This window comes from Lissotriton helveticus, chromosome 2_1 (genome assembly GCF_964261635.1).
Source record: "Lissotriton helveticus chromosome 2_1, aLisHel1.1, whole genome shotgun sequence".
NCBI classification, from domain to species: Eukaryota; Metazoa; Chordata; class Amphibia; order Caudata; family Salamandridae; genus Lissotriton; species Lissotriton helveticus.
Genome location: NC_136059.1, coordinates 348,466,935 through 348,483,883, shown reverse-complemented (window position 1 = coordinate 348,483,883; position 16,949 = coordinate 348,466,935). Strand labels below are relative to the sequence as shown.

The 16,949-nt window shown below is 46.1% G+C and overlaps 1 protein-coding gene across 1 annotated transcript in view; it reads right to left on the bottom strand.

Moving 5' to 3' along the window:
* Positions 1-16,949, bottom strand: part of LOC144817970 (UDP-glucuronosyltransferase 3A1-like) — a 604,136-nt gene that overhangs the window by 499,249 nt on the left and 87,938 nt on the right. The window contains exon 2 of the mRNA XM_078674946.1: positions 9,671-9,772. Coding sequence (XP_078531072.1) covers positions 9,671-9,772 — 102 coding nt within the window. The remainder of the gene's footprint in view (positions 1-9,670; positions 9,773-16,949) is intronic.

Genomic DNA, 16,949 nt, shown 5'->3' with positions numbered 1-16,949 from the left:
TCCCCGCTCAGTGTTGGGCGGATGAGGTTGAATGGGGCTGCCTTCGGATTGCAGAGCTTCATATCCCCGACAAGCAAGTACAATGGGTTGGGTTGGGACAAGGCGCTCTGCTAAATTGGGGGAGGCGGGCGGTTTTCGACCCGTGCAGCAGGGAGGCAGGGAGGAGGGTGGGGGGGGGGTTTGTTGGTTGTTTTGGTTTTGGTTATTGTGTTTTATTGTAGTTTTCCATGGCACAACACGAGATACACTGCACTGCGTGAAGGTAACACTTTAATTGGCGATGGTGCTCTGCTGGGATCGTTCCTTCCTGACTTGTGGGGGGTTCCACACCCTGCTCGATGGCGACACACGTCATGGCTACACCTGAGCTCCACATGACACGTCCCTCCCGTTCGCCAACACTGACGGCCCTCACGTGGAATGTTAGGGGGTTGGGCGATAAGGTGAAGCGAGGCCTGGTGTTACAATATTTGAAACGCTGTAAACCCGCGATAGTCATGCTGCAGGAGACCCATCTTGTGGGCACGGCCTCTAGAGCGATGGATAGATGGGGGTATAAATTCATTACTCATGCGGACTTCTCCTCAGGCTCTAGGGGGACTGGGATCCTTATACGGAAAAACTTCCCAATGATATGTCAGCAGACTAAGATAGATACTCAGGGCCGCTTCGCAGCTGTGACGGTACAGTGGGAGGGGCAACTCTTTAATTTTGTATCCGTCTACATTCCGCCTGGCCTACAGGCCGCGGCTCACACTGCCCTTGCTTCCTTTCTACTGGCCTTACCGACGGCGACACTGGTTTTGGGGGGCGACTTTAATGACGTGGTGGATCATGAGCTTGATAGACACCCACATGCTGCGACGATGCGGGGAGGCGGGCGACTCGCCGGTCTGTTGGATGCCCTGGGACTGACGGCGATACAAGCACCCCTATGACAGACACTATACCTATTACTCAGCGACACATAATTGCCTCTCACGGATTGATCACATTTTAATGTCAGGGGAGGGACTATGCGGGGTGGAGGAGGTGGACATCTGTCCCAGGGGGATCTCCGACCACTCCCCGCTACGACTCACATACACGAACCACCGCTCCCATAGGTACCGTGTGTTTCCGGTTCATGCGAGCTATCTGCAGAACGCCCCATTGAAAAAATCCCTCTCTGCTACGGCTGAGCACTACTTCCAGGAGAACGCGGGCTCGGTTGACTCTCGGAGTACCCTGTGGGAAGCGTTTAAAACGGTGTTGCGGGGGCAAGCGATTGCATCCGTAACGGCCCATAGGAGGACGCAGCAGCAAGAACTTAGCACCCTTGAGGAGGCCCTTGCAATTGCCATTGCTAGACAGGAATCCCATCCATCTCGGGGAGCTGCCCAGGCGGTCCGGCTGTGTCGAATAGAGTGGATGGCATATCAGAAGGAGTTGGTTAGGTCCTCGATTCAGGCCACCCGACACAGGGTTTACGAGCTGGGCGACAAGGCAGGAAAGATGCTGGCTTGGCTCGATAAAAAAGAAAGGGCGGGCAGGGTCATTGCACAATTGGCGTTGCCTGACGGAGGTGCGACCTCTGACCCCGTTGTCATAGTTGACCTGCTGGCTGATCACTTCGAGGCGATATACGCTCCCCAGGCGAGGTACTCGGCGGAGGAGGCTTACGATTACATTAAGGATCTGGCGATCCCCTGTCTCTCACCTGAGGCAGCGCTTTTGCTGGAGGCTGATATTACCATGGAGGAGGTGCGAGAAGCGACTGATGCACTGGCGTCTGGAAAAGCACTGGGACCCAACGGTCTCCCGGTGGAACTGTACAAACACACAGCCCAGACGACAGCCCCCCACCTCCTTAACATGTTCAAGGACAGCTTGGAGGTAGGAATGCTGCCGAAAGATCAACGTCTGGCCACAATCATCCCGATCCACAAACCTGGTAAGGCATCGGAGGAGTGTACTTCTTACCGCCCCATCTCCCTGCTAAATGCGGAGCCAAAAATCCTAGCCAAATTATTAGCGCAGCGGTTGACCCCCCACCTTGCCACTCTGGTGCACCCAGATCAGTCCGGCTTTATGCAAAATCGTAATACCTCACATAATTTGCGACGTTTACAAGCGGTTTTGGCTCGCCGAGATTATATACAGGAGCCGGCGGTATTGCTTTCCCTGGACGCCACTATGGCGTTTGACACCGTGGAGTGGCCTTACCTGTTCGCTGTGCTTCGTCACATGGGCTTTGGCCCACAGTTCTGCGCATGGGTCCGACTGCTCTACACCAGTCCCTTGGCTCAGGTGGCGGCTAATGGCCACATCTCCAGGGACTTCCCGCTCGGGCGTGGGACGAGGCAGTGTTGCCCGTTATCCCCTCTGCTATTTACACTAGTCCTGGAGCCGCTGGCGATTTGGGTCCGATGGGAGCCATCCATTAAGGGTATCCGGTGGTCACCAACGTGGGAAGATCGGATATCGCTCTACGCGGATGATGTCCTGCTCTATCTCACCTCCCCGAAGAAATCGATCCCGGAACTGCTCAATGTTTGCGAGAAGTTTGGGAGAGTATCGGGCTATAGAATTAACTGGTCGAAATCAGTTCTATTCATTCTTACTGGCTGCCCCCCCCCCTACCGAGGGACTGTCTGTTGAGTTACACTACCACCCCTTTTAAATATCTTGGAGTTTACGTCACTCCTGACTCGGACGAATTCCACGCCTTAAATTTGAAACCCCCCTGGACCGGTTTACTAGAGATGTCAAGGTGTGGCGCTCCCTTCCTCTCACTCTATTGGGCAAGGCTGCCTTGTTTAAAATGATGGCACTGCCCCGTTTTTTGTACCTCCTTGAAAACTCGCCATTCCCAGTACCCCCCCTCCTATTTTAAGGCCATCGCAGCGACGGTTTCTACTTTGCTTTGGGACGGGAAACCAGCTCGCATTGCACAGAACAAGCTGGTGAAAGACTGGTACGATGGGGGTATAGCGCTCCCTAGTATTGAAACTCTATTACTGGGCCGCCCACCTTAAACAGATCAACTATTGGTTGCACGCCTCGCAAACGGAACCCGCCTACTTGGCGGACAGGCAGAATTTTGAATCCAGGGGCCTGTTGAGAAACCTTTATAGCCGAGCCATCCCGCCCGAACTAAGAGGCCCGACCCGCCACACGATTCAAATCTGGTATAAGGCACACAGACATCTTCAGTGTGCGAACATTATAACACAGATGACACCCCTGTGGGACTCGTACAGGTTGGGTTACATGGGCAACACCAAGGGTTTCAAGGCATGGGACGCCATAGGCATTTCCGTGGTGGGGGACATCTGGAAAAACCACAAGGTCGTAGATTTTGATTTTCTACAGTCCAAATACGGTATGGCTAGGTCCGAACATTTCAGGTACATGCAGATACGGCATGCGCTGAGGGCATCCATTCCGGAAGGGACGAATTTGCAGGAATCTACCCCTCTAGAAGACAGATTGCTAACTGAACATATGTCCCAAAAAGCCACCTCCTACACATACCGGAAATTAGTTAACAATCTCCCCGACATGCTGTCCAAACTGCGTTCCAACTGGGTGGCGGATATTGGTGACCTTGACGACTCGGAGTGGCAGGAGGCTCTGTCGTCTCCGCGCGAGTCTGCAATTCCTTCCAGGCTTAAGCTGGTGCAGCTGAAAATACTGCACCGCACATACTACACCAGGACGGTCCTGCACAAGATAGGGAAAACTGAACACGATTTCTGTCTCCGTGGATGCGGAGAGAGAGGGACGTTCTATCACACCATTTGGGATTGTGGGCAATTGGCAAGGTACTGGACAGCAGTGATGCGTACTATCTCCCAGACTATGGCTACCTCCCTGCTGCCCGACCCGCGCTGCTGTTTACTGAACATATGGGAGGCAGTGGACTTAACCCATAGACAGCTGGACTGGGTCATGTTGGGCCTGATGGTTGCAAAGCGCAATGTGGCTAAGCTGTGGGGCTCGCCTGTGTTGCCCACACTGAGAGAATGGTGCAGCGACATGGATGAGGCAATGGTGGCTGAGAAGGCGGTGTTTATCCAGAGGGGTTGCCCCAAGAAATGGGGTCTGGTCTGGGGGGCATGGAACAGGTACAGGGGAAATATTTGTGAACCACCGCGGGAGTACTAGGATGAGTGTCTGTCAGATTGAGGGTTGAAGTTATACCATGGCTGTAAATGGTGACAGGCCTGGCGGCTTTGGAAACCGCCCGGTCATTACAGGAGGTAGAGGTGCTAGGGACGGTTCTGGAATGCATCTCTTATGTTAACGACAATATAATTGTGAATGTATGTCTAATTACCTTCAGGGATCGCTTTGTGTCCTTTCTGTTTGTGCCTTTGCCTTATTGAACAGTTTGGTTCTACAGTTAAAATACAGACCTATGTAATGTCAGTTGGTGATAACAGCGGCATTAAGCACAGTATGTTTCATTTGCCGCCGGGCCCCAGGGATAACGGCTAAACGGCTGTGTAATCTTTCCATTGTAGATGTAATACTGGAGTGATCGTGGCCGGCCCCAGAGGTTGTAGGCCCTAAGCTGTGTTCGGATGATAATGTGCAATAAAGGTCTTAAAATTCTTTTTTTTTAAAAATGGTGTTGGAGTGTAAACCCCCATGCAATGCATGTGGCACTGTGTTGCGCAGCTAGCAATTGCCAGATTCACATGAACGAATCTATGTATGAAGATGACCGATGTTGTGAAAACACACTCACAACTGGCAAAGTATGGAATCACATGAACAAATCTGTATCTGAAAATAATGTAATTGAAATGCACAACCAGAATGAAAGAATATAATACGGTGCCAAGAATCCAAGTAGGTCCGTATTATACCTGAAGAAATCCTACACCCACTGTGATATGTGAATATACTTAACAGAAAATCATGCACCCAAATCATACTTCAATGAATCGTATTGCCATGAATTTGTGTGTAGGAGTTCGAAATAGCCGAGCCAGCACTCTGACACAATGAAAGATACATAACAATCACTGTCCTGCGATGATGATTGAGCCAAAGCAAAACATATAAAATTATTATACATAAAACAACATGATTGCACAAATAAGAACACTGCGTGATGAATGCAGCTCATAAGAGGTGACTGTGCTTTGCACAAAATCACTTGTGATATGTACTATAGGAAACAAATAATGTCCATTTTATCATTCAGACCACGAGGGGTCATAGTATTAAACAGTTTTACCCACCAAACCTCACGTAGCGATCTCAATCTCGAATTATCTCTGTCTGCACTGATCTGTATAGTTTCCAAAATGGTATATCTCAGTTGTGCGAAGATATGATGGTGATTAAGCCAGTGTGAAGCTAAATTGGATTTGATGTTCTTTGTCCTAACCGTGCTCTTATGTTTCAGTGATTCTGGTTTTGATTTTGCGTTCTGTCTTGCCTACGTACATTACGCTGCCCGGACACTTTATGCAATAGATTATATTGGAAAATTGCAATTCCCTGAATATCTGAGCTTGAGGGGCTTGCTGGACTGTGGGCGAGTGACAGTGTTGCCTAACATGACATTGTAGCAATTAACACTATTTTGAATTTCATTCGCAACAGTCAAAGCTTCTTGTGTAGATGTGATCCTTTTAATTCTCAACGTCTGTGAGAATGGAAGATTATGAATGAGACTCGGGGGATGGAAGCTTAAGAATAATGATAAGTTATTCCTGTCAGTCTCCTTCTTGAAAACAGTTGTTTCCAAATTGGTCAACCCTTTGGAAATCAATACATACAGGAAAGACAAGCTTGTCTTGCTCATGGTGTGTGTGAGTTGAAATCAAGCACTCCCTTGATTCATTTCTTGGATCGTAAGTTCCAGTTTGGCTTGAGACTTGTTCCAAATTAAAAAGATACCATCAATGAATCTTCCATAGAAAATCAGGTTGGAATGCTCCTGGCCTCCAAGCGCGCTGCCGGAAACTTGAAAACATCTGGCTCAGTGACAGAACACCCGCCAACCACGCAGTCCACAAAGACGCCATCCGCAACCATCACCAACTCATCAGAACAACCAAATGAACCTCATTCACAGACCGCCTCGACAACAACACCCACAACAGCAAAGAGCTCTTCAACATCGTGAAAGAATTCTCCAAACCCAGCTCCTGCACCAATGACATCCCGCCGTCGCAAGCTCTGTGCGACACCCTCGCCACTTTCGTCCTCCACAAGATCACCAACATCCACAACAGCTTCAACACTCAGATCAACCCAACGCACCCCACCACGACAACCACACCCAACCCCACCGACCACGACCTTCTGACCACATGGACCAAGGTGCGCACCGAAGACATAATCGAGACCATGAGCACCATCCACTCAGGCGCCCCTTCGGGCCCTCTCTCCCACCACATCGCCAACAAAGCCAACAGCCTCATCGCACCCCACCTGTGCAACATCATCAACCTCTCCTTCGAAACCGCCACTTTCCCTGAGAGCTGGAAGCACGCCGAGATCAACGCCCTCCTGAAGAAACCCAAGGCAGACCCGAGCAACCTCAAGAATTTCCGGCCCATCTCCCTGCTTCCGTTCCCAGCGAAAGTCATTGAAAAGACCGTCAACACCCACCTCACCCGCTACCTAGAAGACAACAACATCTTGGACTTTCGCAGCAACCACAGCACTGAAACCGCCCTCATCGCCGCCACAGACGACATCAGAATCCTCCTCGACAACGGTGAGACAGCAGCCCTCATTCTCCTGGACCTCTCTGCCGCTTTCAACTCCGTCTGCCACCACACTCTCCGCACACGCCTCTACGACGCAGGGATCCGAGACAAGGCCCTGGACTGGACCGCCTCCTTCCTCACCGGCAGAACCAAGAGAGTCCTCCTCCCCCCGTTCCAATCCGGAACCACCAAAACCATCTGTGGCGTCCCTCATGGATCTTCCCTCAGCCCGACGCTGTTCAACGTCTACATGGCCCCCCTCGCCCGCATCGCCAGACTACACGACCTCAACATAATCTCCTACGCCGACGACACCCAGCTGATCCTCTCCCTCACCAAGGACCCCCTCATCGCCAAATCCAACCTGCACCAGGGGATGAAGGATGTCGCCGACTGGATGGAGGCAAGCCGGCTCAAGCTGAACTCGGACAAGACGGAGATCCTCATCCTTGGGCCCAACCCATCGGCGTGGGACGACTCCTGGTGGCCTCCTTCCCTGGGAACCCCCCCCGACACCGACCAACCACTCACGCAACCTAGGGATCATCCTCGACTCCTTGCTCAGCATGACGTACCAAGTCAACGCGGTCTCCTCCTCATGCTTCCTTACCCTCCGTATGCTCTACAGATGGATCCCAACGAACACTCGGAAAACAGTCACCCACGCCCTCATCAGCAGCCGACTCGACTACGGAAACGCCCTCTGCGCCGGAGCCCCGGCCAAACTCATCAGCAGACTCCAAAGAATCCAGAAACACCTCCGCACGCCTGGTCCTAGACGTCCCTCACAGAGATCACATCACTCCCCACCTGAAAGACCTGCATTGTCTCCCCGTCGACAAAAGAATCACCTTCAAACTCATGATCCACGCACACAAAGCACTCCACAAGACCGGTCCGGCCTACCTCAACAGCAGACTCTCCTTCTACGCACCCAACAGGAAACTCTGCTCCGCTGACCTTTCACTGGCCGCCATCCCGCGCATCCACAGAACCACCTCCGGGGGCAGACCCTTCTCCCACCGCTCCGCCAAAACCTACGACAGACTACAGACATCCCGGCATTCAGAAGACTGCTCAAGACCTGGGTCTTCAACCACTGACTGCAGCTACCCCCGCCCCCCCCCCCAGCGCCTTGAGACCCTAGCGGGTAGGTAGCGCGCTTTACAAATTACTTGATTGATTGATTGAATGATTCTGAGTCAGCAAATATATAATCTTGCTCAAATTTAGACATAAAAATGTCTGAGTAAAATGGTGCCCCAGAAATACTCATAGATATTCCGCTTACTTGTGAATAGAACTGTTCTTTCCATACAAGGTAGCTATGTTATAAGCAAAATTGTAGAAGTTCAAGAATGAACACTTTGTTGGCTTCAATCGCAGGAAGCTGAAGCAGAGCCCACTCACATGCATCCATGCCCGCTTGCAGTGGCATGGATGTGTACAAAGATGTTACATCAATGGAACACAACAGCCATTGTTCACACTAGTGGATGTCCAGCTTGTTGAGAAGTTGTAGAAAATGGGTAATGTCTTTAATGTCTGATTTCCAATTCTACACGAAAGATTGCAGTAAGTAATACATGTACTGTCCCAATGGCTCAAAAGCTGAGCCACAACCAGACACGATGGGTCTGAAAGGAGGATCATATACGATTTTATGAACTTTCGGTAGCATGTATAGGCGAGGACATCTGGGATGTTGAACCTTTAGAAAATTGATGGTGTGGGTTGAAATCCAGTAAATTGAAAGTGTGGGTTGAGATCCAGTTCTATCCAAGGCTTTGTCTACCATCTGGTCTAAAGTCACCATAATTTCATGGGTGGGGTCTGTCTCCAATTTAGCGTATGTATTCCTTTTTTACCACAGGTGCTTCTGCAGCGCCGAGATACTTCCCCAGGGAGTTGATTCAAGCGCTTTACAAACCCGCTAATAATAATAATAATATTCGTGTCCTGCAGATGCTTGGCGACCTTTTGTTCATAGAAACTAGTATCCATCACAACTAGCGCATCCCCTTTATCTGCTGATTGAAATGATAAGTGCTGTTTCTTGGCTAGTTGGTGCATTATCCATTCTTCATTCCTCGATAAATTGGATCTGGTTTTAGGTGCAAGTTCAATTTGGAGATGTCTTGTTTGACCATAGTTTCAAACGTGTCCAAACGTTTGTGCGACGTCGGTGCCATGTACGTACTCCGAGGTTTAATCTTTTTGTACAGTGTCTCAATTTGAGTACATGAATCAGACTACATCGTATCAGACAAAGGTAGCATATTAGTGAAGAAGTGGTGTAATCGAAGATTTCTCATGAATTTTGAAAATTGATATCTAAATTTCTAAAGAATTAGTGTCATACATGGGTATGAATGATGTTTCTTTGTTTAATGTACGTCTCTGTAATTGATTATTGATTATTGGATGTCAAAGAATTTTGTAATCAAGAACAGCGTTTTGTTTATGTTGCATATATTTTTTAAACATATTGAAAAATAGTCAATGACTGTTTAATTTTGATTGGTTTCATTGTGTGAAATTAATGTCTTATGACATTAAACAATGAGTAATTTACAATAGGAATATATGTTTTGATGCATTGTTTATTCTGATGTATGACTTTGATGATGTGAATAGTCAGATTCAAAGAATTTAGCCACCACAAGCTTTATGACACAGGCCTACCACAGGATATGTTTGAGATTTTCATGAGCTGTCACAAAGATACAAAGTTGGTGTGATTTCATAACACACAACCTAGCGGATAGCAGATACTTCATACGAAATACATACAGAAAATGAGTATTCTCCCTTTGTTAAATCTTTTTCTGTGTGGAAGGGAAAGAAAAAGACGAAGAATGTAAAATGTTGGAAGGTGTTACAGTTATCACAGAAATACTACGCATCTTCACACACAGTACAATGCAATGTCCATGCTAAAAGACTTCATATACCTGAGATCATGATATTTCCAGACTTCAGCAACATTGTGACTTCATGACCGCTCTCATGAAGAACATGCGAAACCTCACTCATCAGAAGGTGATGGCTTCCTCCTAAATGATGCAGGTTAAAAATCACATTGGGAAATATTAGCTATATATAATATAAACTGACTGCAGATAAATGTTTATTTCAATATGTGTAAACATGGCTTCCCATTGATTTGGTCATCAATTCAGACATGCAGTGGACATGCATTCAATTGCTCTGCATCTATATAAATGTTTTCACTTATTTATAATCATGCAATTGTTGAAGAATCTCTACTGTTGTAAGAACCATAAAACTATTTTGTTTTCCCTATCACAAACTCAGAGCATTGGGGTTCTAGTGTACTGAACTATATTGGATGCTGTTTCAATAATTTGTACTGATGATGGCCTGCCATATTTACTGCTTAAAAGGATCAAAAACGTCTGCATTCTTTCTTGTTTTTAATATCTGTATAACTCTCTGTTTTCCAACAGTATGATTACTATAATACTATTATAATGTGCATATTCACGGTCAATTGAGCACACACTACTATGCAATAAATAACTTTTGTTATTCTGAATCATTGTTTTAAGCCATAAGCACTTACTAGCTTTGGCCAATTGAATGAGTATGCTTTATGGCAAATCTTCTTAACTGAATACAAGAGACTTACCCCAGAGAACCAACTTTTTGTTCCCGGAAACTTTTGTTATTTATGAGTGACACATAGCTTTAATGTTAAAAAATATGTAGATACTAATACAAATGTAAAAATTACATGAAGTACCAATGCCTCAGTTTCACAAAACTTTGCAGCATTTTCATGTCTATAACTGAAACATATTGAAGAAAAATTCCCAAAGCAACTATATGTCTATTGGATATATAAGACCTTATACTAAACACACATGATATTTATCGACTCATAAGCAGAACATCCAAGGGAATATATATATATATTACACAGGTTCATCCCAAAACTCCCCGAACAAACTCCAACACTTCACAGGGCAATGAATAATTCATGTATTTTGGTGTGGCTGCACATATATGTATAAATATATACACACAGTAGCCACTCTGTAGTTATAGTTGGGATGAACGGAGATGGGGATTTTTTTTTATTTTGTGCCTTGAGTCCTGAAAATTTTACAGCATTTTATCAAGGGTATGCAAAAAAAAAGGGGTGTCCCAAAATGGACGTAAAATCCAAAGCATTTTACAAAGACTTTTGTTTTTTGCGTAGTGCGAATCATAATTTGACAAAATTTGGAAGGATTTTATATTAAGCTGTGCAGATTATTTTTTTCGGTACTGCAGATATGTAGGCTAAGTATTTTATATGTTTTTAAGTGTTTTTAGTTTAGCTATATCTGTTGCCGCTGTAGTACTGTGGTACTCTTGAGGTATACAGTGATAACAAGTCATTAGCTGATTTGCTAATAACTGCCTTTACAAAAGTTAAAGGCAACCTGTTGTTTTCACTTTGAGTTTCTATGTGTTCTGCGTTACGCCTTTCAATGTAGGTAAGTATAGGTTTGGCATTTTCCCCATCCTTTTTACCACTTTAGTATAGTAGTAATAGGTAGGGAAGAATATTTATGAGTTTATATATAAATATATAGGTTCTCCGCCTGTGAACAAGGGCTCTCAAGCCCAAAACGAGTCTTTGCTGAAATCCAAATTAAAAAAATCTTTACTTAACTGATCCTGTGGTCTGTCTTCCTGTTTCGCCATTCCATGGGATCGGAGGTAGCTGTGGAGCTGTTCTGCATATATACATATATATATATATATATATATATATATATATATATATATATATATATATATATATATATATATATATATATTAGTTATAGTTAGCACCTAGTTTCCATAGGAAATCCGCAACATTCTATTGGGAATAACTCTGGAGCCGGTGGAGGAATTTGCGTGTAATTTTCAAAAATTTTGGCCAGCTCTGCTCCGCTCCTTCCCTGAAAGTTTCGGGGGGATTCGTGAAGCGGGGGCCGAGAAAAAAGCGGGGTCCCAAAACGTGTTTTCCCCATGTTAATTTCCATAGGACCTTTAGACACGGCTACAGCCCGAACCGCTGAACGGAATTACACCAAACTTGGCAAAATGGTAGAGTCCCGTACGCAGATCACGCTTTCGGTTAAATAGTGTAAATCCCTCCAGTAGTGCCTGAGAAAATTAAAGTTGAAATCAATTATATTTCTATAAGCCTGCTCCGTGCGCGCACCGTGCGCGTACCTTGCCGTGCACCGTGCGCGTACCTTGCCGTGCACGAGCTTCATGCTGATTGGCTGTCAACTGTCTGTCAACACTCCAAAACAGAAATGGATGGCAGCCATCTTGTGCCTCAGTAGACTGAGGCACAAGAAAGCAGAAAAAAAAGTGTAGAACTTAAAAAGAGGCAGGGTAGAAGTACCCGAACCCCCTAGGCACTATGTCATCAGTGATGTCATGAGTGATGTCACTGACCATGTCATGAGTGATGTAATATGTGACGTCATCAGCAGTGCATTGCGGGCGCGCGAGTTATAGTTAGCTGAACTAACTATAACGGGGGAATTTCAATGGTTTTATATGAGTGAAATGTCCAGCTAACTATAACATGTGTCCAACCTACGGTTTTTTCAGTGAATATATATATATATATATATATATATATCTATTACCTAATGCACTTCTCCAATCACCCATCCAGCACTATCTACGTATCCTATCACTCCGCAATACCTAAGCACTTATAAATTCAACATGTACTCTCTTTGCAGCACTGAAATTATTCTAGTTACTAGTCATGTACCTAAGGAATGGCCTAGCCAGTAAAACTAGCACAGCTACAATATTCTGTGCACTATGCATGCAGACCTCTAATCAGCTACATAGCATTGATACAGTCTTTTGAATACTCAGTTAGTACCTATGCAGTCTAGAAATCCTTCTGTCTGTCCCATGCACTTCTCTATTCAACCATCCAGCACTATCTACGTATCCTATCACTCTGCCAATACCAAAGCATTAATACATTTTGCATGCACTCTCTTTGCAACACTGAAATTACTCCAGTTATTAGTCCTATACTTAAGGAATGGCGTAGTCACTAACAAAAGTGCAGGTACAATATTTTGTACACTATGCATGCACACCTCTAACCAGCTACAAACTATTGATACGCTCTTCTAAATACCCAGTTAGTACCTATGCAGTGTAGGAATCCTCCTGTCTGTCCCATGCATTTCTCCAATCACCCATCCAGCACTATCTACTTATCCTATTACTCCACCAATACCTAAGCACTTATAAATTCACTATACACTCTGTTTGTAATACTGTAATTATTCTAGTTACTCGTCATGAACTTATGGAATGGCCTAGCTACTAACACAAGTACAGCTATAATATTTTGTGTACTATCTAAGCAGACCTCTAACTAGCTACATCCTATTGATACACTCTTCTAAATACCCAGTTAGTACTCATGCAGTCAGTGTAGGAATCTTCCAGTCTGTCCCATGCACTTCTTTAATCACTGATCTACCACTATCTACTTATCCTATCACTCCACCAATACGTAAGCACTTATAAATTAAGCGTGCACTCTGTTTGCAGCACTGTCATCATTCCAGTTACTAGTGGTATTCTTATAAAAATGACCTAGGCACCAACACAAGTACACATAAAATACTATGTGCATAATCCCTACAAATCTCTAAGCAGATACATACTATTGGTCCACTCCATTAAATACTGAAGTAGTACCCAAGCAGCTTAGGGTACCTCCTGTCAGTCTCATGCAATTCTTCAATTACCCATCCAGCACTATTTTCTTATTGTATCAGTCTTCCAATACCCAAGCACTTATGGGGCAGCTTTCCAAGCACCCTACGCCACCAGTACTTCACTTTTTGTAATGTAGTGATGGCGCCAGGCACTCCTTCATATTTACAAGGAGAGGAAAAGTCACCCTGCGTAGTTTTCCTCTCCTTGTAAATATAACCCCTTCATACACAGAACTTTGCATTGAAGGTGCGTTCCATAGGTGTTGCTTTGGGTGCAACACCCATAGAACAAGAAACATCTTCAGATTTATGAGAAATCGTAAATCTGGAGATGTGTGTGAATGCTGCGCAATCCTAGAGTTGGTGTAGCAAGGCGCAACAAGGAGAATTGTTTTCATTTCTACTCATTTTTTCCTCTTTCAATGCATGCTCCATTCCACAGCATACATTGAAAGAGGAAAATGCCTTTACTGATTGTTTTTGTGCAGGAAGGTGTCCCTTCCTGCACAAAAACAGTCTCTGCATGACACAGACATCCTTGCACCATGGTGCAAGGGTGCCTGTCTCACCGCATGGCTGCAGTTTGTGTAGCAGTGCAGAGGGAAGCACAGAGTTGCAACATATTCATGTACATAAGTCACATCCATGTGCTTCGGAAGTGCCACAGTGCAGTGCAGCTAAAGAGCTTGCAGTGTCACACTGCAGTACTTCCTCATAAATCTTCACCTATAAATTCACCATACACTACTAATGCATTCTTTCAGTCAATCATGCTGTATACATATATTCAACCAAACCTTCACACATTACATTTCAATTATAGTTCTTTCTTTAACCAGATAAGGTAGTTCTGATAAGAACTTTTTTTCCCTTCTTTTTTCTTTTGTATTTTTTTCTTTTTTTAACAATTTTGTATTTTTTTGGGTGTTTTTTCAAACAATGAACTCAAACAATGAACAAAAAAAAGAACAAATAAAACAGAAAACTTTTAGAATTACTTATCATTCCAAAAACAAAAAAAACAAAAAAATGAACAACGATGGTTGCGATGCCCAGCACAAACTGCATCCACCGACTGCTCACCAAAGCACATGTTTCTTACACTTCACGCAGTGTTGCTCAAGAAAGGCGAATTCTGGCCTAATGTCCATTGTAGGTGTTCCTGAGGACGCTCCAGACGTACTTGCCACAGCAGGTGAGGGGTTCAAAGCAGCTCCCCTCATTTCCTCCCGAGCAAGATTGAGAGGATGTGTGGTACGGAGATGCTTGTACATAGAAGCAGTGCCATAAGAGTATTTATTTTCACTGCCTCTCGACAGGACTCGGTCACAAATTTTGCACATCACCTTTCTCGCATTTACATTCTTCTCTCCAGGTGGAAAAGTGAAGAATTTCCACACTACAGATTCCGGCCTCTGTGGACGTGGTGCCTCCTGCAAGAATTCTTCTTCAGAAGATACTTCCTCCTGCTGCTGATGCTGTCCAGATGCCATTTTGTTTGATAATTTTTGAAAAACACGAAAAAAACAAGCAAAAAGGGTTCATGTAGGAAAAGAGATGTCTCTCTAAAGATGCTCCAACAAGAATGATTAAAATGGGTGCGGTCCTTCAATAGTTACAGCGGAAAATGTTATGATCCAATGAAATCTTTTTTTTTGGAGGTCACATGGGATCTGCGCACTCTGCGCTCACAAAGCACGCACCTGACGCGACTTATATATATATATCTAAAATATATTTAAAAAAAATATAAGTTTATTATAAGTACAAATATATTATTTTTATGAATATCTTAGATAATCTCTTGCCCTAATATGTATATTAAAGACACATACATATCATTTGAGAACATACATTATTTTGCGGGAGTCGCGCAACCAGCGCGCCCCAGCACGTATATGACGTCAAGCGGGACCCGCCACCGTGCAAGCATCGAGTACCGTAATGCACATGTGTCGTGAATGCGTGGGAGCAGGAGTCATGGACTGGTCGCATACCAATCACGCACATCACGCAATATTAAATGTATATGATGTAACTGAAAAACACACAGCCGTCGCACACCGTATGCGGATCCTTCATGACTTTTCTAAAATGGCAGCTAGAATCTGCACACCCACCGTAATGTGTATGCTTTGGGTGTGCGACTCCGAAAAAAAATTGGGAAAACATTTTTTTTAAAGAAAATAATATAAATATATTAAAATGAAAACAAAAACAAAAAAAATTAAACAATATTGCAGTTTGAATAAAAAAATATTTTTTTGCACTTTTCAGAAAAATATATAATGTTATTTAATTAATAAAATATTTATAAATAAACAGTTTAAAAAACTGTAGAAGGGGGCGTGGCCTTACCCGCGATGAGGTGAGACGTGTCTTCGGGGAGCTTCGGCGATCCGCCACCTTCACCAGCAATTATAGAGGAGCCGGGGTGCTGTGACTGCAGTCCCAGGGGTGGCTGCTGACCACTGTGACCTGGGGCACCTGCATGAGGGCTGCACTTTGTTCGCCGGCGGTTCCCAGGCAGCAGACAGAGGGAAATCGGAGGTCCGGCCCGCCATTTTGTGAGTACTATGGAGGAGCCCACCCTGCGGACTCCTCCGGGCCCCTGTGAGTCGGGAATGCTGTGTCCCCTGAGGGTCTGGCGGGGACTGAGAAGACCAGACCGGCGGCGTCACCATTACCGGCCTCGACGGTGGAGCCCGCGCTGCAGCTGGAGGAGGCGGGAGGCGGTTGAGTGGCCCGGCCGGGCCTGCCCTGCGGCACTTGCCGGGAAGCAGTGGCTCCCCCCCCCGGCGTGAGCATCGGGCAGGGAGACCTGGGAAGCCTGTGGAAGGCCTACGCATAGCCCGGCAGTGACTCGAGGTGCGGAGTGTGACGGGGGACTGACGGCCTGGCGGAATGCGCCGATATTTTCTGAGGGTCTGGGAGGAGGCTCCCCTGCGCCTTGGTGGAGTCCCGGGACCCTGGCCCATAGAGTTCCGGGCTGAGCAGCGGAGTCAACAACCCGGAGTGACTGGCGGTGGCGGAGTGGACGGATAGGAGGCACTCCGAGGGTTGCCCTGGCAGGCTCTGCATCAGGGCTGATAGCAGGGATGGAAGAGCGGCCTAGCGGATCTTTGTGGTGCAGGACCCGACGGGGTTGATTGGAGCCAGTGCATCATGGGGCCCTTGAGAACCGCGACAGGTACAGCGCGGCTGAGGGTGGGGGCTGCAGGACAAGACTCGCGTTCCCCCGCCATTTTGGGTCTCTCCCACTGGGCGGCCTTGAGACGCCGGATCCTACACGCTGCTGCACCCGGGGAGCCTGTGCCCTAAACAAAGCCTCTGCCACCCTGTGCCATTACCTGGGGGGGGAGGGGACACACATAGGGGCTTGGTGGCAAGCGGTCACGCAGCGGCGGCTGGGCACTAGTGAGGGGGGCACCTCGCACAGGTTGAAGGCGCCGCCATTTTGTGA